The 23770-nt window shown below is 42.1% G+C and overlaps 1 protein-coding gene across 1 annotated transcript in view; it reads right to left on the bottom strand.

Annotated features, from left to right (window-relative positions):
* The window catches only part of AKR1D1 (aldo-keto reductase family 1 member D1), a 35279-nt gene that overhangs the window by 4525 nt on the left and 6984 nt on the right, over window positions 1–23770 (bottom strand). The window contains exons 2-7 of the mRNA XM_027881164.1: window positions 14021–14188; window positions 9542–9658; window positions 5048–5125; window positions 2575–2697; window positions 743–852; window positions 91–256 (exon numbers count right to left, since the gene is read on the bottom strand). Coding sequence (XP_027736965.1) covers window positions 91–256; window positions 743–852; window positions 2575–2697; window positions 5048–5125; window positions 9542–9658; window positions 14021–14188 — 762 coding nt within the window. The remainder of the gene's footprint in view (window positions 1–90; window positions 257–742; window positions 853–2574; window positions 2698–5047; window positions 5126–9541; window positions 9659–14020; window positions 14189–23770) is intronic.

Below are 23770 nucleotides of genomic sequence, written 5' to 3'. Positions count from 1 at the left end.
ACTTTGACATTGGTTCAGTTTTGTGTATGTCTATAGGGGTGAAGCCGATGTAAGTGGATTCATCCAAGTACCACTGGAATATGAGTTTACCTGGAAATTCTCTCTGATGCGTTGTGGATTGAAACTTTTTGGGATGACCACCACCCCTCGCTGGACATTGAAACGCAAAGCAATCTGTGCAGCAGTCTTGTTGTACTTTTTGCCAATGGCATTCAGCACAGGATCCTTCAGTAAAGGAGGGGAGGACACATTTACCCTGGAAGAAATTGAGGAAGTAAAAGAAAACAAAAAATCCCTCATCTTTAATGTAAAATCACAGAGGCATCTACTTCTTTGTGAGCAGAACACTACACCTTTTGACAAGTAGTGTGAAAGATGGGAGAAAAGCTTTGCCACTTAGGTTGGCGGGCTGTCAAAGGCAACTTCCTATGCAACATCCTAACACTGACTTAGTTTCTACTCCCTCACCTAAGCCTCACACGTTCTCAGTTACAAACACTTGCTTTCTGTTAGAGGAGACCTAAGGCAACCTCCTGTAGAGACACCTGGCATTCTTTGATCACAGCATGCAGTAGGAGTGTGGCAAGTTTGCATTCACAGCCGTAATATTTAGACACTGAAGTTCAAAACTACTTTGAAAAATGGGGACAAAGGTATTTTACACAGAGACGCAGCAGGGGAGAACTAGATTATTCTTTTCCTGGATATTGTCCTTCTGTTAGGAAGTAACATGGAGACTCACCATGATTCATCCCTTGAGGTTCCCAATGGGCTGTACCCAACAATAACAATGTCATGTTGTCTGCAAAATTCTAAGAGTTTGGGTTGGGTGAAGTACGGGTGGCATTCGACCTACAGGAGTAACACAGAAAGAATGATTAATCAATAGAACCAGATACAGAAGCACTTGGCATCTCAATATTTGTAGAGCTACAGACTAGCTGATGCTTTCAGTAAAGGATATGTAAGTTAGGGAACTTAATCTGTGGTTACTGTTCTCATTGTACATTGCTGGGTGATGGATTTTTTTTTTTTTTTTTTTGGTGGATAGAAGATCAACATCCATGACTATAATTTTGCTGCAGGGAACTTCCATTGGCTCCCAGTGAAAAGGTGGCAATAAGTGGGGGTGATGAAGGTGAGGGAAGCTCACTAGAAATAAGTAGACTGAGAAGGCAGTCCATCTCACGTGGGTCAGTTCCCTGTTTCTCTGCCACTGGCATTCAGGATGACTAATCTGGTGGTGTTTTTAGGGAAATGTCGGCATAAGCTGTCCCAGATAGAAAAGTGAGGGGGGTATACGCAAAAGGTGAGATTATGACCTTGTTGTGAGCTCTGCCCTCCCACATTACAAATACTGTTCCCTTACAGGCAGGGATTTTCTGTCTGCGATCTCAGATTCTGGGAAAAGGATGTCTACAAGGTGACAGAGCAACCACTGTTTGCAGGGCAGTCTGAAGCTATCTGGCACATCTATGCTTGCTGGCTAGCTGCCCTAAGCTGGGCTTAATCTTTTGCCCAGTTTACCTCGACACCAGGAAGCAGCAGCAATGCTCAGAGTGGTCTTAGGGCACGCCAGAAACAGCAATTGCATTTTGCACCCGCTAGGCATGTTCATACCAGTGAAGGGTGCTGGAATTTCCTCCTCTCACAGGCTGCCTTTCCCGCCAGGACAAATAAAGAAATGAAGGCTGTGGCCAGCCTCTCTGCCCTGCTCCATGGCAATTCCAGCCTTCAGGCCGGGCACTGAGAGTGGGAATTTGGTCCTGGTTGGTCTCTGGCCCCTTCTCTGATACTGCTAAAGTGGATATTTGTTTGTGCCAGATGAGTCAGAGGAGCTTCCCAGTGATTTCTAGGAAATGCAGTGACCTGCCAAATGCTAGAGCCAAAGGTATTGGGCATTCAGATGGGTCGCTGCCACTTATCACCTTCTCAGAGCCCTACTGCTGTAATTTAACTCAGACGTGCCTATCATCTTCATGAGCTTGTTCAGCTCAGGTCAGTCACTTAATGGGGGTCTCCTGTTATTGAGTTTTTTCTCCAGCTCTTAAGAATGTCTTTTATGGAATGCGCAAGAGAGCACGTACAGGAAATTTAGGAGTCACTTCTAATGGCTTTTAAACTTGAGAAGCTTGGAGTGACTCAGGATCCCTGATACTTAAGGTTGGGTTGGTGTCAGCGGAGGTAGACACAGCTTCACTGAAGAATGGTTAGCTCTGAATGGTTTGTCTTGAGAATTTTTTTTTGAAGTAAGGTACGTTGGCAAAGATTTAAGATCTGCATTGACTCAGCGTTCAACCTTTTTACGGAGCTTTGGCACAGAGGTACCACAGTCGTGGAGCAGAAACTGAGGAAAGTGATTGCTCCAGCACATTCAAATATAGATCTTTAGCCTAGATAGGAAGAGTAATATTTTCAAGCTAGAAATGGAAGTGTGACAGTATGGAGGGCAGCATCTGTGGCAAAGTATACATCACCTTTCTGTACATGGCGGCTTAGGCTAGGTGTGTGCCTCTGCATTCCCTAAAGGGTAGTGGCACTGTGGCAGGCACTGCTCTTGGCTTGCAGTCTTACCTGGTTGCTGACAGGTTTGTACTTAAGTCCTGGCTTGTTCATGATCATCTCCAGTTGCCTGCGGTTGAAATTGGATACTCCAATAGACTTTGCCAAGCCTGCATCTTTACATGCCTCCATAGCCTGCAAAGAAAGCAAAGACAAGAAGAGTCCCACATGTTGGCTTGAATCCTTGTAGCATGCATTTTAGAGAGAAGTGGAGGATAGGCCATTCTTGAGACTACAGAAAACCCTTTGCTGCAGCCGAACTAACAGCTCTATTAGCATGAGGGCTGGAGTTGTTCAGACAGTCCAAACTCCTGTGGCAACATCCAACACTCCTGTGTTGATCTGCTTTCCAGACCAAACCCTTATGTTTTATGCTGCCTGTGAGGATAGAACTTGTCTGGAGAGCAGAAAGATTAACCCAAGATATAGATACTTTAATGCCAGGCATCTGCTTTCAAAGAGTTTTGCTTTCTTTATGCTGCTTTACCAGTGCCTCAAAGCTAGAGAAGGAAGAGTGAACAAAACATATTACTTTCCTGATAAGTCAATTTACTCCTTTTGATTGTAAGACTGCTTTTCATATGAAGTATCTATCTGGTGAAATCCCCTAAACATCTGGCAAGGCAAATCACAAAACCTTAACAGAAAACATCATCAGTACAGTATAAAGTAGAAAAAAAAAAGAAGGGTTGGGGGAGAGAGGTATTCTAGACATTTAGACAAATCCTAATAGCTGAGAAACCCTTATGAATACTGGATATGAATAGATGCCCTGGTCTTCATTAGCTTCATCTGCTAGGTTGTTAAGGGAAAAGGGGGTCCTTTCTTACGGTCTTCCCATTTGCTCCCAGAAACTCTGCACACAAATAATTCGGTGACTGTTTGAGACAGAGCAGACCCCACCATGGAGCTGGATGCCCCTCCTACTGGTTTTGTTATTCCTTTCTGTCTCACAGGAGCTGAAAGCAGGGAGGTAAGAGGCACTGTGTGTTTGATGACCTCCAGTTGGCCTCATATGCTTTATATCACTCAGTGACAAGTCAGCAAATATAGTCATCTGGAGCCATTTTTGCCTGCTAGCACCATACTGAGAGAGTGAAATTATCTGGATTCAGTTGAGCCATTTTTATTTAGACTGATGTTGCTATTTGCAGGCACTCACCACCACTTTTTTTTTTCTCCAGGCTTGTTAGCTGAAGAGAGTGGCCTGCTATGGTATAACCATTACAGTAAGCACCAGCTCAAAGATAAAAATGTAACAGTGTTGTGAGAGCTTCTGCTTTCAACATTTGATTAACCAGTCTGTGAAAAAGACAGGGATGAACCACATTAGCCAAAGACAAGGGTAACATAAGCAGCTAACTTGGAAGTCCCCATTCCGCCTGAAACCCAGCCTGCATGGGTCAGCTGCCAAGGGAAAGCTCAATCCCACTCCAGGCCTTTTCCCACTGAAATTTCACTCAGAATTTCACCATTCTCCATCTCTTTCTGCTGTACCTTGAGTAGAGCTAAACTGGGATACCACTGTCCAGATCTAGACAGTACAAGCTGAAGTGGAGCATTTAGTAGCACCTATTACCTCTCTTAATGTGAACTGGGCTGATTTAGCAATGTTTTTTCGTCAGACCTGGTGCAGAAGGAGAGCTGACCAGCTCTGGCCATGAACTAAAGAATGTCCTTGTTCTTGAGAGAGAGAAATCCAAGGAGATTGCTAATCGCGGTTTCTGCCTCACCCAAGATCCTGAGACCAAGTGACAGCAGGCTTAAGGAGACATTTGCCTACAGGTCTAGAGCACATCACAAACAAATTTAGGATGCAATCTTTCAGGCAAATTCTACTTCCCTCCAAGTTTTCTTACCAGAAAAATTCTTGCGTTCCCATCTGATAAGTAAATTTAGAAGTGAGTGAACTTGTTCTAATGGCAAGTGATGGCAAGGTCTTGGGCTTTGGTGTTTTTTTGAGGAGGGAAGGGGTTGGTTCATTTTTTTTTTTTTTTTTTTTTTTTTTTTTTTTTTTTTTTTTTTTTTGGTTGGTGGTTTGGGTTTTTTTTATTTTGAGCTTCAGGGCAAATTCTAGCTTTTCTTGAAGGTGAAAAACTGTTTGTTTTTGGTTTGTTTTTTTTTAAAGGATCTAGTCTTTTCTTATGGCTCCAACTTTCTTCTTCTGTAAAGATCTGATAAAGGGGAAGGATTGGTAGAAACCCAACAATAAAAGCCTTAAGAAGCAAATTTCTTCTTTCTCTGAAAGAAGAAATGTGGATGTTGGATATTTCAACAATGTTCTGTTTTGTTATAAAAATAATGAAATGATAGAAAGAAGCAACATCCTTAGGGACAGAAGTCAAATGCATACATAGGAGCTGATAGAATCTGATCTACTTGCCCTGGCAGTATGCTTCAACTCTGTTTATGAAAACCACACGTAAAATTGCGAATGAGGATCTGAGTTTTAAAGCATATATGGATGGATGTTGTGTTTGCTTACCTCCCAAGTGGCACATAAGTCTGTCTCATGGTAGATAAATTTTCCATTTTCATCTTTTGGGTAGAGTGCATCTCCAGGCTGAAAAGTAAAACACACTTTTGTGCATTAAAGAAGAGTTTTTCACCCCTCAGTGCAAGATTTTTTCCACAGACTCTCTTTCTACTAGCAAACAAACAACAACAAAAAAAAAGTATTGAAAGGCTTTCTGAAACACCCTAAGTTCAATAGGTCATTCATACCGAGCTTACCACATCCTTGACTCCTGGATTGTCCTTGGACACACTCCTGAACTGTCACATGAGCATACACTCAGCAGTTCCCGGATGGCCTTGTTTTTCAGTAAACTTTTGACCTTTATGTTGGGGCATCCAAAGGACTAGTCTCCTTCCAAAAGGCTGGGTTGGAGTACCAACCTGTATTCTCTGCTGCTTCTTCCCTCTTTTCTTCCTAGCCTTTCCCCTGATCCTGCTTGTGTCCTAGGCACTGAGAAAGAGTATCAGCTCAGTCCAGTTCCCAACAGCTAGAGGGACCAAGAGCTACTGGGAGTAAAGGGTTACATGTATAGCTAAACTCTTAAGTCCACTATCCCCTTTCTCTGGGCACTATAAACTCTTTCTTCTGATCTCTGGACCCTGTAGATTTCAGAGATGAGTTACGAGCCGTTACCTCACGAGCACCGCTTTCTCTTATTTGCTAGTCATTTCACTGCTGTTACAGGCAATGCATCAACACCTCCCTCTCTATTGTCCGATCACAATTTCACTTTTTTTTTTTTTTTTAAACAAAAACTCTTCATTGATGTTTGACATCTGATCTGACGTCAAACTGCTACTTTTCAAAGGCCTGGGTACAAGATGTTGACATGGTAACTCCTTGGGAACATGCAGCTGTGACTAATATGATCAGTAACAGGCACCTCCCAATTCAGTCAAGTTCAAATTCAAGGCATTTAATGGGAAAAGTGAGCATAAGGAAAACACAGTCTCAGATTTCAGAGGGCCAAGGTCTAAGTTACAGGCATAAGGTTCTGTCCTCCAAATGTGCTGGTTTTCCCTTAAAGAATTCCACAAAGACATTTTGCAACACAAGTCGCTTTTGTTGCTGTGTCTTGCTGGAAAAAAGAGTATCTTGACTTGAAGGAAGTAGATGGCTTTTTTTCTATTAGAAGGCAACTTTTGCCGTCATAATGTGAGGTGGAGAAGCCCTTTTTACACCTCCCCTTGCCACCCACCATGGTGTTTTGGAACAAACCATTTGTCCCCATGAATCCCCAACACATTCTTCAAGGACTGCAAGTTCAAGATATAGCAATTGGACTTCTTTAAGTTCAGGGGATGAGTCTGAATTCAGGATCTTTTTACTCTGTTCCACTTCTAATTAAGTAACTTCTGTTCAACCTTTTTTTTTATCGTAGTCAATAGACAGCAATTACATTAGCTAATTTATCATCTTCTCATTTTCCTCTATTTCTATCACTTGTGTTCTAAAAAATGAACCAAGTCAGGATGAACGGTGCTTGAAGAGGAACTTCTCTTGACTGAGATAAGTGGTGTCAGCTATTGTGGATTTCTAGGGGGATCATTAGGTCTTCCTGCCTCCATAGAACTGTGCAAGGTTCTGAAATACACTTGCCTCTGCTCAATAGTCTCCAGGCAATACTTTCTCTGCCAAGCCACCTTCTTATGCAAGGGAATTCCTGAATGGAAGAACTGTCTGCAGATGGATAAAGTGCTGAGAGAAAAGCAGTGTTTTGACAGTGATAGGGTGGTGGTTATGTGGTCTTTGAAAAGGTCCTTCAGAAGTAGGTCACGTCTCTAAGCTCTGGGTTCTCATGAACTACGCCATACCAGTCATTCCCACTAATGCTGTTGTCTTCTCTTGCAGCTCTCTTGGAGGTAGCCTCACACTTTACACTGAATGTAAGGTGGCTTCCCACCATGGTGCCCCATGAGCACTGAAATAGGTGTGGCAACACTGTACAGTCCCTGCTACTGTGCAGGGAACACATCTTATCATGTCATGTTCAAAGTCTGGAGGCACTCCAAAAGATATAAGACAACTTACTTTCCTATTTAAAACACAGCAGTTGTTAACCCCGGAGAGGAAAAGCCCTGCTCTCATTATAAAAATTTTCTCACCAACATAGATGCAGGAAGACAGATCTGCACATCCCATTGCTTTCATAAAATGGCCTTTGACAAGCTGGCTTTCTCAAGAGAGCAATTTTAACAACTTGTGAATGCTTATTCTATAAGCAGAAGGCAATACGTAGTCAAATAGTGAGGCCACTGGTCTCTCTTGGGTGTTTTGTTTCAAAATGACAAGATACTTAGATGAGACTTGTTCAACGTAAGGCTAAAATACCTCTTTTCTGCCAGATCATGGAATAATTCAATTGGGAGGGATTTGCAGGTCATTTAATGCACAGGTACTTGCTTATTAATGAATCAGTTATCTGAGCAGAGTCTTCTACAAAATCTGCTAGTGGGTATGAGCTCCCTAAGCAGAGGGCACATGGTGGCCAGCAGGAGACCTGTTCCTGCTAGTCATTTGTCTTGCCTGATTAGAGGTGCTGAGCTGTTGGGATCTAAAGGCAGGAAGGACAAAAAGTCCTAAATGGGAAATCTACATGAGGGAAAAATACAGGGAGGTGCAGGCAGGTGTTGGTAGGTCAGTGAACAATGTCACCCCACGTGCTGGCCATTCTTGAGCCACTGAAAAGCGCTGGCATGGTGGGGCTTTCCTCCTCTTAGTGGTGCTCTCTGAAACCTGATTGCTCTTACTCTGCCTGAAAGTCCCTATGACAACTTGCACCACTGGCTAGGCTCTGCAGGGGCATGTTTCTTACTGTTTTCAGAGCAGGATTGTAAATTCTGTCTCAAGTACTTCACTCGTTCCAAGCAGAGACTGCTTTTGTTAGAAGGCTTTGGGGGAGAGAGGAAAGCACCAATGTTTGCAGACTAGAGGAAAGCAGGAGTTTCTTAGCATCATACCTGCATACTCCTCACCATAGGCAAGCATCAAACACAGGATGGGTGTATTTGTGAGAGAGGGAGCAAAGGAAGGAAACCTGTCACCACTGCAAAAGGATGGGGTTTTTTCTTTTTGTATTTGGCACAAAAAAATGTATATTTTTCAGGCAGAAAGTTACTTCTTTTTTTCTCTCCTCTCATGGGGGACATGAATGAATCTCTGGGTCTGCTACTCTTTTAACAATTCGAGACTGTTGATACAAGCCTCAGGGAGTCAGATGTACATTACTTTAAAGCCAGCTGTCTATATCTTTATATTGTGAGACAATGACCTTCACTATGTGGGAGAATGAACTACTATAGAATACAAACATAGGCAAAGGGAAACAGGAAATTGCTAGTGGTGGGAAATTTTCAAAAATGTACCCAAAAGGATTCCATACGTGTGACTGTATAAATAAAATTTTAATATTAGAGTCTGGTTACTCCTGTACGGGTCTTAATAGGGTATGGCTTTCTCAGGGGAAAAGTACTGCAGACCTAAGATGATAGCCTCACTGATAAATTTCTTCCTATCTGATACTTCTGGTAGTTTGGAGTCTGTAGCAAAATAAGATTTTAATAATCAGAGAACTACCTTCCTTGCAAAAAGAGGCCAGTTTAGAGCTTAAACATCTCTCAGAAAAAATTAGCCAGCTAATTGCCTGACCTTATTCTCTCTAAGAATTAATTAGTTCAAAACCACTTAAATGTTTTGAATATCATACTTTTAATTTCAGTATTATTTCATTTGCCCTTATACCATGTGCTTGTAGAGGAAAATTGCAAAGCAAGTTAAAAAGAGCTGTGAAACCAGAAAGTTTGCGGACTTACAAGAGCTGGTTCCAAGGTGAGAGGCATAAAACTGCGATGTCAGCTCCTTGCCTTCAAAGGTTTTATCTACAAGTTGCCCATAGCCAGCAGTATGAAGTAATATCAGATATTAACTTTCAGGAGTGAGAGATGGACAACCTGTATTTGGGACCAACTGTGGTCTACTGAAGCTGTCCAAGAGGAGCACTTCAGTTACAGAGATTAAGATGATTTGCCCAGTGGCTTTGATTTGGGACAGAGTAAAGAAAACAACTTGGTGGCTTTTCCCCCCTCTCCCACTCCAAACTTTGCTCCCTGCCTCTTGCTGCTCCAGTGACTCCCTCCTCATGGCTCAGAGAGGATTTGGACACATACACTGTTCCAGCTACAGTATTTCTTCAGCATAGGAAGTGCTCTAACCCCAGTTAAGAGACCTCTCCTTCCAACAGAAAAACTCCATGCAACAGCTGTCATTTACTGCTCTCACACCACCTATGAGCCTCTCTTTGTGTAGGTAGTGCACAGAAATACATACATGCAGTATACATGAAACATTATCAGGCCAAAGTGCAACTGTCAACATAGGCTGGAAGCCGCAAGGAATATGCGAGATGGAGACCCTGGCACAACCCAAGTTCATGCACTTTTTTCAAGCAATTTTTCTTTTTACCTTGAAAGCCATTGGCAGCTCAATAATGTAGAGGTCAACGTAGTCCAGCTGCAGGATCTTCAGTGTCTTCTCCAGTGTGGGACGCACCAGCTCTGGGGGGTGGCAGGTGTTCCACAGCTGGGGAGGCAAGCACAGGCTCTTTTCTAGGTGCCAGCAGGAACAGTGAGCCAGCTGAAGCCCCCCAACACATACTCAATCCTTCACTCCTCAATCCCTCTTGTCCTTCTGACAGAGCCCGTTATGCACAGTGCAAAGGCATTGTGGTCCACATCACCGCAAGGCAAAGGTGAGGGGCCTTACCCTGTCCTCTGTCAGAGCCAGGTGCAGAGGTCAAGACAGGAATTCTTGCCCAGGACTGATGTAGTGTTGACTCAGTAAAGCCATTACATATTTGTTTATTACAACACAGGTTCTTCTGAGCTGAGTATATTACAAACTCTTGCTCAATGAACTTAGGCAAATTCCTTTTGTTTTCCAAGCATATGCTTTCACTAGAAAACTTTGTTCCCACAAGGAATCTGTGGTCAGTTTTATGCTTGAAGGCAGAAGTTCAGATCACGTGAGTTAGCTATTGAACAGCCAAGCACCCAGCACGAAGAGAAGCTCTTGGTTCTCTCCTGTGGCTGTGGAGCCTGAGTGACTGCCTGACCTAGGGAGGTTTTCATTTACTTTCCAGTCCTCACCAAAAGATATATTTGTGTTTAGTCACTGCAATGTAGGTATGACTAGTTAAAGCAATCTAAACCTCTTTAATCCCAACTTCTTCCTTTTCGGGTTATAGATTGTGTTTAGTTGGTTAGTGTTCAGTACTGCCTCTAGCTGAACTCTGCTGATGCAAATCTCTTGCAAGAATAAAACCATAGCATGGTAATTAGTAACCAAGAGCCCTTTGTAAACTGATTGTTGCAGTTAAAATCTACAAAACTCAAAATTAACACACAACAGAAGATTTGAAGTGCCACTTGAATGCACACAGTAAGGTGGGTTATTTTATTTTCTAGTTTTTTAATGCATAAAACTGGCATGTGGAGAAATGTTGAAGTTTTTGTCACTTTTGTTTGCTGGAAAAACTTGCTGTTTGCTCGTACAGTTCTTGTCTAGTCAGTTCAGCCTGAAAATCTGACAGCCACTGAATGCCAAGATATAGATGAATTTGTTCATAAGACACAAAACTGTTGAATTGCCATTTTTGGGACAAGGTGTTGATTATAGGTCCTAAAGGGCATAGCCTGGGTCAGTTTTAAGATATTTAAGATGCTAGGCTTTGTTTTGTTTTGTTTCCTACCAAGTTATAATTATTCTCTGGGAAAACCATCTGCTCAGTTCAGCCAGCAGAGGCAAGAACACACTATCCTGAAGTTGAGATGTACTGAAAGAGGCACATCTAACCCTGCCCTAAGCTGACAAACCAAAGCAAGTTTTGGCACCTGGAAAGTCATACTAGGCCATCCCCAGCTGTATGCTGCAAGGTGTGAGGAGTTTATGGTCAGTAGGCAGTAGAAAGAGGCTGAGGTGTACTACAGTAAAGAGACCGAGGTCCTGTTCTCAAGTTTTAAGTTGTGCAGCTGGATTTCCTGAAAGATTTTGGTCTACGTGTTTTTTAAGCATTTTACATGTAAAATGAGCTTAGTTTGTATTTAAGTAAGGAATTGTAGACCCTTCATGTTCAGTTTGTTTTGTTACTGTGTTTTAGAAATTTGATAACCTGAGGTATGCGCTAGTTTAGAAGCAATTTTTCCGAGTGCCCTTTCTAGCTCAGTGCTATTGAGCTCAGCACTTGCCAGTGAATATACTTCCCTTTAAAAAAACTGCAGAGTTCTAAAGAAACAGCCTTTAAAAACAGCAAACATTTGTACTATGTCAATACATCGATGCCATGGAAACTTGAGAGTTTCATAACTGCTTTCATGATTTGTACAAGTTATTGTATTATCTACCCAAGTAGAACCCGTGTAGATGTTAGAGCAGTAGTCAAAGCTGCCAGCTGGCTTTGGCATTTTAGGACACCACATTTCCTGGAAATGTTACTTCTAGTTTAATGAAAGAAATATCCTGGGATGAAAGAGGAGACCAGAAAGGTCTTGCTGTATAAGCCAAGTGAGATGCTGGCAGTTGATATGAAACCTCTAAAATTTCTGGATGCTGAGCTGCTCTGCCTGATCAGCCAGCCAGAAGTGAGAGCCAAGTGCAAGTGCTGATGATTTCAACTGGCAGATGCAGCCCGATCACACCAGGTCACTGTTCCAGTAACACTGCCACTCAGCAGGGCTGCTCTTGTTAGTCCCTGCTGACACATCAGCCTTCCATCTGCATCATCTTTGCTTAAGGACAAGTCTGCATCAGGGGCTTGAGTCTGAAGGGTCTTGGGAGTTTCCAGTACTTGTGATGTCAGTAAGGCAGGAAAAAACCTCAACTTCTGTTCTGCTGACTGCTTCCAAGAATGCAACAGCTCATGTCAGTCACTTACCAATCAATGCCTGAGGTATCTCCTGGTGGCTTGATATTTGTCAGTAGTTTGTAAGATACATAAGTTTGTGAGGTACATAGAACTCAAGATACATAAACTCATAAGGCAAGGGACACCCATTCCCACTCCTCCTGGGAAGTTCAGAGCTGCTGTGAAGGTGTTCAGTGAAACCTGTGAAAATCCTGGATTGTGATGGATTGAATAGGTTGAAGAATATTTTCCACTTCTGCCTTTGAACTCTAAATTTAAAGACTACAGAATAGCTACAATGAACTATCACCCTGAGCACCTGAAATTTTTTCAGACACAAACAGGACACATCAGTGAGGTAAATCCATGTGTGTCCTGTCTCACAGACATAAGGCAGGCTGGGACCACAGACACTGATTGTCATGGTACTCTGGGTTGCAGCCCTATGGCTTACAGGATCTGCAGTTTTGCAGGTAACTCAGTGTTTAAGTAGTGATTATCAACTAGAAGAATCATCTAGTGATTGGATCGGACAACTGAATGTAGAAAGGCTTAATAAATAAAGTAAATTTGGAAATTTTACCAGGAGATGTGCTTTCAAAGAACCTGAATGTTGATACGGGAAAATAATCTGCAGGGGAAGAAGTTGAAAAAGTTAAAATACTCAAAATTGTTGGGACATCTGATTCTAACTTTTTCGCATGACTTGGTGGTTTTGATTTGAAGTATTACTGATAATTTGCTATCAAGCAATCGGAATCAAATATTTTCACTGATCCAAATCAACATATGTGGCATGAGAGAGTGAGAAACTTCCCTGATAAAGGCAGAAAATTTGAGGACATGAATTTTTTCTCAGGATGGCAAGGTTGCTACCAGTAGAATCAGGCAAAAAACTTGGAAAAGAGTTGCATATTTTAGTGATTGGAAATTGCTGTACTTGGAAATTGGTCTATAGCTGCTGAAAATCCACTTGGTCTGTCAACTACCCAATACAAAGCTTAGTTTCCCAGATCATAGAACTTAGTTAAGTTGCTCACAGTGTTTTATCTCAGGGGATCTTTCACTCTAGGAACAGGTGTTTATTTGCAAGTCTGTTGAGTAACTTTTGTGGATTACGTCTTATTTGGGAAAGGAGAAAGGGAAAATATTAGGCTAATATGCTCAAAGAAGCACTGCAGGAAGGGCAATTTGAGGCCATAAACTCCCTTAAAAACTGGATGGGAACCATCAACCCTTATTCTGCAATGTGCAATGAGCTTTCTTGTAACTGGGATATAGTCACTGTAGTTCTAACAGCTTTTGTCAGACATTTCATTGGACAAGGGATTTCATTCTTCTAGGAAAGAGTCAATTTTTACAGCTAAGACTGTAAAGTATTAACTAGCTCATGCATTACTCCAGCCTCGTTGCTCCAGAGCAGGAGTGTAATGACATCCTCTCTCCAAGTAAGTTGATTCATCATAGTAGAACTTTTTAATAACAGGTGATACAGTATCTAAGGGTGTAGCTTGATGAGTAATTTTCTGGCAGTAAGCACTTGCTGTTCTCCCATACACAGACACTGGCATGCACGTGCTTGCACCCACCCCTTTTGTTGTGCAACCTCATGGCAAACCTGTACAGGGAATCACTCTAACAGAAAATGACTCATTTGCAGGATCATTGTCCAGATCAGGCGCAGTGTGTGGCTATACAAATGTGTGTGACAGCACAATGTGTGGTACAGTAACAGTTTAGGCAGCACGGCCGAGTGTAGCAATGGTCTTAACTTGCAGGTACCTACAATACTAAGCAGAATGGATGTTGCACGGTTCCCATTGCTATCAGAGATTTAAACAGAGAACAACAGTAATTCCTGTGCCTAACAGAAAAGCTAGTGTTCATAAAGATCTGAGGCATTATGGTAATGCTAAGAAAGAAAAATAAAGGATGTTGGATCTGGAAGGAAACATGCCAGATGTTGACCACCGGCATCCTTAAGAAAGACCATTCACGGAAATCCTGGATTTAGTGTAAATAATCTGAGCACAGCTTCTCACCTTGCCACAGTAAAAAATGTCTTCTCGCTTGATCTTTCCCTCAGCAATCTTCTCCCGGATGGCTTGTCCCACTTCATGCTCGTTGTAGTAGACAAAGGCACCGTCGATATGGCGGTAGCCAGCATCAATGGCAATCTTCACTGCCTCCAGACAGGAACCTTTGGGGGTCTGATGGGAGAAGAATAAATGTAGCTTCAGCCTTCTGCTCACCTCCCCTTCAATGCTATAGAGTCACCGAGATATGCACAAGATTCATGCTGAAATTCATCCAGTCTGACCATCCCTTACCTCCCCAGACACCCGTGTTTCAACTTCTAAATGAAAAAGAGTTGTGCACTTCTCCTCAAAACTGTTGTGAATGTGGAACTAGACTGGAAAAAGCAGTAAAGCAAACAATTTTCTGTGTCTGTGAAAGAGAGAGTACTAGAATCCTCAGAAAGTAAAACTGAATGTATTTGATATGAAAATTATTTCAGAAATTCTTGTCTAGAGAGAAAGGACTTCCATTCAACAGCCATTTGATAAAATTCCTCACTCAAGTGGAAGATGACTTTCTGTTGACCAGCTCTGCTCAACCACCTGCTGATCAGAGGCTGTTTGAAAACCTTAGACCTTTCAGCAGCACAGAAATTTGGATTTAACTTCTTTCTCCTCAAATCAACTTACCATTGGTGGTACCACAAGCCTAAGGGTGATAGCTCAGGACTACTGATATTCCCAGTCTACTGATATTCCTAGTTCTGAACAGTTCCCTTGTTGTGTAGTTAAGAACCAGTAGTTGTCTTAATATACATTTATATACATTTTATTGCTTCAGTTTAAGATGAGCCCAAGAAACCTCCTAAAAAGTCCAAATTATATTTTTGTACCGTGCATTTATATTTACTCATCATGGCCAAAATTCAGAGTAAGCTTGTTTTTTCATAAGTCATATTTTCCATTAGCCGCTGTGGCAAGCAAAACTACACATAAGCTAAACCAAGCAAAAATGAAATTATTTGTTCTGGACACTGGAATTTTACTGAAAACATCTTATTGTTCCTACACTTTGTATAATGACAGAGCAGCTCTAAGGTGGTCAAGGACTCTCAGCAACATGCAGCAAGACTATTCTCCCACCCTTTTTGTAGGCATTGCTCTGCTGTGACAGGGACATCTGATTCACTTTGAGAAAAAGTGAAATAGGGGGAGTCAACCTGCTCTGCTGTGTTGCTGTCTGTCAGCAACAAATGCCAAGGGCTGAAATCTGCAACCTGCAAGTGCAGGGCCAAAACCACACTGCTTCTCCTATGCAGAAAACAGATGTCAGAGACATCTGGAAATGAGAAGGTATGAAAAGAACGTCAAATTTGTTGTTTTTGCTGATGCCAAGGGAAGACAAGAAGCGGGACCGACAACAAGTGTTGTTAGGAAGGGACCGCTTTTCACCACAGCAATAGCTCTCCCTCCTCACTGTCCTTTTACAGCTGCCACTGGCTTAGCTGTCCAGGAGTTTGCCATGAAATAAACAGCTGCTCTTCCACCACCTGTCGAAAGAGGTGTGAAACTCAGAGCTGCTCTAGGATGCTTCGGTGATTAAGGACATTGGCCTTCCCTTCCACGTTCACGTGAGAAAGGGCTATGAAGGACTGCTGCAGGCACATGAGGATCAAACTCTCTCTTTCATTCCCAGAGCTGTGGGCTGGTGATAGATTATTCTAGGATAAGAGGACTATATCCCAGCCTGCTTCATCTGCTCTTCAGTGTCCCATCCTGACTGACTGCTGTTGGACACAAATGGACCAGCTTCTGTTTGGGCTTGTGGGGACTTTCTGCTCCAGCACGCAGTGCCTAGAGGCTACTTAAAATGCAAAGCCGCTCACGCTTGCCCTGATTTATGACAGATATGACTGAGGGCTCAGAGGGAAAAATGGCACAATTTGGCACTCTACAGTATTTACAGCAGTGATGATGCAATACTGTTTGCTTAATTGAGAGAGACAACGAAACACTTGTTTCAGTGCTTAGCTGCTTTTATTGTGGAAGCCTACCAAAAGCACGCTCGGCCCCTGCCAGGGCCCTTTCCTGGTTGTTAGTAGGATGTAATGAAGACCATGGCAGCTAACAGCCTTTCAGGACAAGTCAATGGCTAGTTTTCACTTGGGGCATGTTGGGCATCATTACAGAAGTGTGAGGCGTGGAGTGGTGACAACCTCCAACATGTTCGCTGCTTTGTCCCTGCCTGAACCTGCAAGGTTTTGAGAAGGATTTGAGAAAGGCATCAGGAAGAAAGCTCTGACATGAGTATTACAAGCCTGCTGTTACTGATGACAGTAACCTCAGACCTCTGCCCCAGCAGTGAGGCTGTAGCTGCAGTTGCAAAGCTCAGACTGACTAGCACAGAACAACAGGACTCAGCTTAAAGGTCTGGTGAGCTCAAGTTTAAGTGATGATGAGCTATCTGAAAGAGAAATATATTTCCAAATTGTAGTCAGTGTTTTCTCTCTGAAACCCGATTTTTGAAAGAATGGGACTTTTATATTGCTTCAGCCTGTTTGACTTTTACCACTCAAGTGTATGAAAGCAGAACATTTACAGGAAATTGATGCATTAACCTTAATTCAGATTTTAAGATTTTTTTTTTTTTTTTTTTTTACTTTTCCCATTTGTTGAAGAGCCTGAAAATGGGATGTGAACCTGGTACCAGAATTTTCTCTCTTTGCTCTCTTGAGAGATTGCATGAACACAGCTCCCAGTTGTTTCCTGAACTGTAAACCAAACTCCATCAAGTAAGGAAACATTGATTATTGAGTTGTGTCTTTTCTTAGACACCGGGGCCACTTTGATCAGCAAGAAAAGCAGAAGGAAGAGCTGGGAAAGGTAAGGTCTTGCATATAAGGGAACACGACAATTGCAGGCTTGGGAGAAGCACAGAATAGAGAAAAAAGAGAAAGCTTGCAGTTACTGCAACCGCTTTTGGCTGAAGCAGTTGACTTATGTTAGAGCTGAACTTCGACGTATTTCTTAATTTTTTGCACGGGACTTACATCTGTACAAACAATCTTGTGAAGGACTCCTCCATCTCAAGGAATAATCTTATTCTTCAGGGGCTTGGAGAGGCTTTTTTTGGATCAGGTCTTGATTACCAATGGCCAGAGATGGGTTTACATTAAATATAAATATTTTCATTGCACTAGTTCATTTAATCTGATGGGGTATATTAGTTCTGACAGATTCTGGTCTAAGGTGCTTCATATAAAAATGCAAAGCAACCTAGGGAACAGTTTTTGGAAAATTCTGCATCTATTGAACCATCCCAGCTGATGGTCTGAGACATCTGTGAGTCTGGAAACTTTATACCATATGTTAATTTTCATTTTAATGGAGAAACTATCATTTCTAGTATTTCACATCTTTAATCCTTCCAAATCCTGCAGCAATAGGCTGTGGTTAAGTGTGCTGATGAGTTGCACAGGCTAGTCATGTTGTGGTATTGCCTCTTTTAAAAAGGGATTTTTTTTTTTTATAAAGTCATATTTAAGGGAATATGACGTTCCCTTAAATATCTTGTTCCATTGTTTCCTGACAGACCATACTAAAGCTGGATGACTCAGATCACCACTGCCCAAATATCTTTCCATCAGAGAAGGTACAAACCTGGATCTTTCCCTTTTACCTTGCTGCTCAGCCTGAGGTGTTTTAACCTCTTCTGTCTTTCACAGAATTAAAGTCTTTAGTAGTGACCAGATCAGAGATTAACAACTGAAAATCAACTTTTATTTAAGTGTAGATAGAAGTTTATGATACCACTATGCTGTTTAAGGACTGGTGCCACTCCAACCACAGCAGCTGATCAGAACAGTATCTCCCAGGCTATTTGGCCATGGAGCAGCCACCTTTACTTAGAATCCCAGACCTCTTCCTCCTCCTTACTGCAGGTTATACTCACTAGGGTATGCTATCTAAAATGCAATTGCCTATGCGGTCCACTTATTCCAGGTAGGCCTTTATTCTTGTGCCATTCTCAAATAAGCAGGGCTTAAACATAGAGCAGTAGAAACACCAGATGAAGTACTGAAATGTCTCCATGCCATAAACTCTTTGTGCTTTGTCAGTAGTAATTCAGGACGCATTGGTTTTGGCCTTAAGACAAATCTTTGCTTCTTTATTACTTTTTATTTAAATGTAGATAAGAGCTATGCTTGATCCTTAGCTATAATTAATGTTTCAGCTTCTAGTAAGTGTGCCCTACAACTATGCTACTTTGATCAAGGACTTGTTTTAGAACTGGTATTTTATAACCACTTGTACACTGTAAGTCAGATATTTATCTTCAGTGTTCTTGCAGTCAGTCACTGATTTGTGCAAAAAAAGTATTAAATTTATCACATGTTTTATGATAAAAGAAAAACTGCTTGGTTGACTAGAATGACTTGCTCAATCACTAATAAAATTCTTCAGTGCATATCTGTTATTTTTAAGATCATAAAGTTTAAGGAAACAACACACACAATTATTCCCTCTCTCAATCAATAGCTTGTAAACCTGCTGATTTACCACCACGCATGGCAGATTAAACCAGTATCAGTTTCCTTCAGGCTCCATGGTAAATAAATGGAACAGAAGGGCTGGGGGAGCAGACTCAGATATGCACCTTCACTGGAAGAAATGAGGCAGCAATTTGGCCCCTTCTCCACAGATGAAGTAGCCAACTGGACAGTTACCACTTTCTGTGAGTCTGAAAAAGCAATGTGCTTCATCAATTCTGTCTGTCTGAAAGGGTCTGCTCTCCTTTTCCTCTGAGACCATAAACTTTCTTATTTTTTAATGTTTATTCCAGACACCTTCCATCACATCCATTTTGTCAAAAACTGTTTTCTCTACATTTCATGGCAAATGAACAGTTTCAGTTTTATTCATGATTGCATATGACCAAGCCACAGGAGAATATTTTTGTGCAGGCATGCCCATGGATTTTTCTCTTCCCTCTCAAGTAGAACAGTATTTGCTCAGCAGTGTTAGTGGTTGTCCAAGTTATTACTGTTATTTAAGTGCCAAAGTTCAGCTGCCCTCCAAGTCTTTTGCTTTTTCTGGAGCACCTTTTTCTGGCCAGCAATTTCCATTGGCTTTCCAGCTGATTAAGAGGGTTATCTTCAAAGATAAAGCTAACAGCACACATTGGCGGTAGACTGTAATCTTGCAAAACCATGCCATTGCTTTTATGTCTTAACATCACCATTGTTATTTATTCTTGGTTAGTCCATAGTGTGAAGTAAAACAGTGTAACTTGGGCTCCCAGATTCTGCTCTGCCTTGTTTCACACGTGCAGCTTTATGGAGTTGCACCAGTGTCAGCAGCACATGAGAGCTGAGGAAGCAGCACTTCAGGGAAGTGCTTTAGGGGAAGTGCCCTTTACCTTAATCCTGAGCATCTCACCTGCTTAGTGCAATGTAATTCAGTCCTTTAGCTGGAAATAATGATCCCAGGAGGAAAAACTTGAGGTGTTAGGAGACACAGGGCCATCTCCTGGAAAAAATCTGTGCTTAACTGCAGCAGAATTATACAAGAGATCCAAACCGTGGGCTGAGAGCTCCAGTCCTAACCTATAATTTAAGATGTGGAGCCACTGTTTAGGAATCTTAGTCAGCTAAATACAGGAAGGAGAAAGTAGGTACATTCCTGGGCTCAGAGCCTCCTTCACCAGAGCTCGGCACTCACACTCAAATTCTTATGCAAGTTTCAAGAAGCCCAGTTGCTTATTTCCATTTGCTTGTTTTCCGGACAAACTGGCAAGAAGGATTGGCTGAAGATGTTAGGAACAGAGCATAGAAAGCATGTGTACTGAAGGCACTGCAGGAAAGCATAGGTTGAGTTTACAAAGCCAGAGGATGTGAGCCACACAAGGGTACATTCTTAGAATTGTTTAACCTTGTAAAAGAGAAGCTGTACTGTACACCTCTTTCTTGGAAAATGCAACCGCCAGCACATCCCTCTCTCTCAAACACAGGCAAATCTGGCTTTCACTCACCGGAAGCATTGGCAGCCACCACACAGGAAGCAAAACCCAGCAAAGGGTTCTCTGCAAAAGTAGGCAGAGCTGGGAATGGAAGGCAGAGAACAGAACTGAGAGCCACGAGCTGCTATGCTGGCCCAGAAGTTTGCTTTCTGTCATGCAGTGTGTTGCCCTGGAAGGTTGAGAACAACAAATGCGTATTTCCAGAGAAGATGGGAGGAATGGTGACACTTGTGGCTTTGTGTCACATTGTGAATGAGCATGAAAAAGGGATGCCTTTCTCATCTAACCTGATGCTCTGTCAGTGGCCTAAAGCGTGAGGTTCGTCCATACAACAGGAATTAGATTGCATAACTGCAGATTTAGCATTTCAAGAATTCCTCTGACATTGTTATTCTATCATCTAGCCGAAGCTGTCTTTAGGAAAACCTTATTATTGTAGCTGGCAGAAGTTACTGCAGTTATTTTTACCACTTGATTGCCGAATCCTCAGTTTTAGGATCACTGCAGCTTTTCACTTGATGCAAATTCAGTTTATGCAAACTGAAGCTAAAGAGCTGCCCTGCCTCTCTGCTGGCAGCTAGAGGATTAAAGCAAACGAAGTAAATGATGTGCACAGGGGTTCCCATGCTTACAGTGTTAGTGGAGTGGACCGAGAAAGTTTCCTGAAGAGCTGGAGGACACAATAGCCTGCCGGCTAGCCCTGGAAAGCATGGATCTAACTGGAAGGGTAGATGTTACCAAAACACCCTTCAGACAAGAAATGCAATCACAGGGATGTGTGAAGTACAAGGGCAAGACAAAGCACCAGCTCGTGCAATAAAAGAAAAGAGAAGGTTGCCAATAGTTCTTCTGCTTCATTCCCTAGAGTTAAAGGGGAGAGGCTTCTGGCTCCAGTTTGAAGTGTTTGCAAAGGCAAATGCAAAACTTGGGGAATTCCACCACCTAGTTAGCTGAACCAAAAAAAAGTCAGCTTTGATGAAGCCTGGAGAGGCATTTTCTGCACAATGTTTTCAAGTTTTGACAAATCTGGCCTCTTAGGTCAACCAAAGAGACAACCCAGATGTTAGCTTCCCACATGAGCTGCAATAACATGCTTACGTTATTTGGAGGACTGCGGGGAATCAGGGACACATGGGAGTGTACAGCCATATTTAACGTATGGAGTCAGTCTGGGACATTTTAAAAATGGAGCTTTGCCTGGAAAATTGGGCTTTAAATGGCCTTGCCAAAAAGCGTATCTTTCAGTTGCGGTAATTCCGATTACTCACTCATAGGGGTTCAGCTTTCCCCCTCTTCAATAATGCCAGTGATTCCTTGTCCCATCTTCTGTAAAACAATCTTAACTTTTATTTAGATGGGAGGGCTTTCTTCAGCAGGATTAAAAAAACCCAGCATGTTTAGAAAGCCAGAGGAAAAGATAAGAAAAATTTACTATTTTTTTGGTGTCAGTATTTAGCCTTAGTATCATTGCATTGGTAACAGCTAGCTTTGTAGTTTTTGGAAGAGGGGTGTATTGAAACAGCTACAGTCACTGCAGTACACAGCTATGGAATGGAAAAGGTCTGTTCTCTGTTTGGTCACTTTTCAAACAAGAATCCCTGGACTGGGTTTGAGTAGTGCTACTGTCCTAAAAGCTTATCTGGATTAGCCCTCTATTAGTTTTGGATCTGGACTGATTAAACATTACTCTACCTTATGTCATAGCAGACATGGAGCTTGGTGGGTGATGCTGGCATCTAATGTCCACGATCCAAAAGCTGTACTGACTCCCAGACAAAGCTGTCATCTCCTAAATGTCACATTGCTCTGATAACATCTTCCTCTGGAGTGCTCTTGCAGTGTCCAAGTCTGCATGTCTCGGAACCGTGTTTGGGAGCCAAATGACGCGGTGCCAGGTGGGCTGTAGGAGCCAGCCCCCCTGCTTGGATTAAGCAGGCATCACTGCACAAGGCCAGGCAATTATCTGGCTGTCAGCAGTTTCATTAGTAGAAGTTCTCTGCTCTGCAGGGGTGTACATCTCTTGGTCCTGGAGTAGTCTGAAAGTGTTTTCACACAGCAGCTGAGATGTCAGCATAGGTTAGAGGTACTATCTTAAGACAAGGGGGTTTTTTGAAGACTTATAATTTAAGGCATGCTCAGGTGGTAGGGGCAGGGGGGAAGGAAAGAAGTCATTCTAAGCACAATCTACTCCTCAGAGCAATCTAAAAAATCCACCATTTTCCAGGACTAGCAATTTTGTGGCCATTTTGCTCAGAAGTCCTCCATAGGTTAATGAACTATGTAGCTAGAAAGGTAATCTTTCATTCATACTCATCTACAATGCTGGGCCCATCCTCATTAGGAATTTTACATGTTGACCAGTTCAGTAAGTGCAACTTTTAATCTGCCACACATGATTAGACGCTAATTCTGTTCACAACTGGAAACAGAAGCCATCGGCACAAAGTAAAGATTAGTAGTACTGTCAGTTTGTTTTCTATTAAGCTTCAGGTTTCAAAGAAATGAAGAACCATAGAGATTTCGGCAGAGAACATATGTGGAGGTAAGTGAGCATTTTGCAAATTCAGCAATGTCTTAAAGCCATGGGGTTTGTGCAAATCAAAGTAACAATAACAAAGCAAGTGTCCTCAGGAAAGTTGCGGGCAAGAATCTTCCCTCCAGATTGACAGAGAGAGGTAAGTCATTTTGCCAAATCTGACTTTAAAAGTTGAAATTAATGGTTAAAGTACAGTTCTTACACAAAAGGCAGAAGTTTTAGAGTCTGCCACGTTTCAGAAAAAAAGCATCTACCTTTTCTAATTACCTGATTTTTCTTAGGTTTTTTTTCTTTGTTTTCCTTTCTTAATGAGATCAAGACGCAATCTTGCATTTATGAAAGCCAAAAATGTTCCATGTATAAAACATGATCACAGAGAGGTAGCAAGAATTGAGGCATCAAGAGGTGGTTGCAGGCAGGGGAGGAGAGGTCAATGCTAACCAGCAAGAAGGCAAAATGTTGAAGACACAGAAATGCAGAAAGATTGCTCCAGTGGCACAACAGAAAAGTTGCATGGCAGAGGAGAAAAGGAGAACGCAAGATAAATGAGCTCTGCTTTTCAGAGTCAGTAAACATGCCATTAAAGCACATATGAAAGGGAACTTCAAAATGTGTCATGCAACACTGAGTTTTAGAGAAAGGCATTGATGAAATCAGAACTTGTCTGAGACCCTTTTAATTTAGTGTATTCTATACACTATTCTATACCCTCACCTCTTTGCTATAAGAAAATCCAAAAAATCTGTGAAAGCAATATCTTATGTGTGGAAGGACTTATTTCCTGGCATATTTGCCATATCCATAGCAAACAGCAATGATGGATTAAGGCAGTACTACAGCCCAGAGTCACTACAGTGTCTTGAATACTCACACAGGCTCCTGCCCAAGAGCCATATTGTTCTGGTACCTGCTAAAAGGTGATGCCTGCCACTGCACCTCCTCAAGCCATCTGGGGATCAAATACCTAGACATCCTGCCTTTATCTCCTCTTGACAGCTGAGTCTTGCTGGTAACTGACTTAGTAGAGGAATAAGGAATAAAAACGGAGAGATTAATCAATGAGAGCATCACTCAACATCAGGATACCAGCTACCGAAGGAAAGGCATGCCATCTGCAGTCTGTGCAAGCAGAATCACCTGAGTATGGTTTAAGTCCTTCAAGCACAAAACTAACTGAGTCATGACTTCGTGAGTAATCTGGCTACAGATATTTGGTTTC

This window comes from Empidonax traillii, unplaced genomic scaffold (assembly GCF_003031625.1).
Source record: "Empidonax traillii isolate 1590-97213 ecotype Southwest subspecies unplaced genomic scaffold, ASM303162v1 scaffold84:size2688230, whole genome shotgun sequence".
Lineage (NCBI taxonomy): Eukaryota > Metazoa > Chordata > Aves > Passeriformes > Tyrannidae > Empidonax > Empidonax traillii.
The sequence above is the reverse complement of the archived record's forward strand: the minus strand, read 5'-3'. Positions and strand labels throughout refer to the sequence as shown.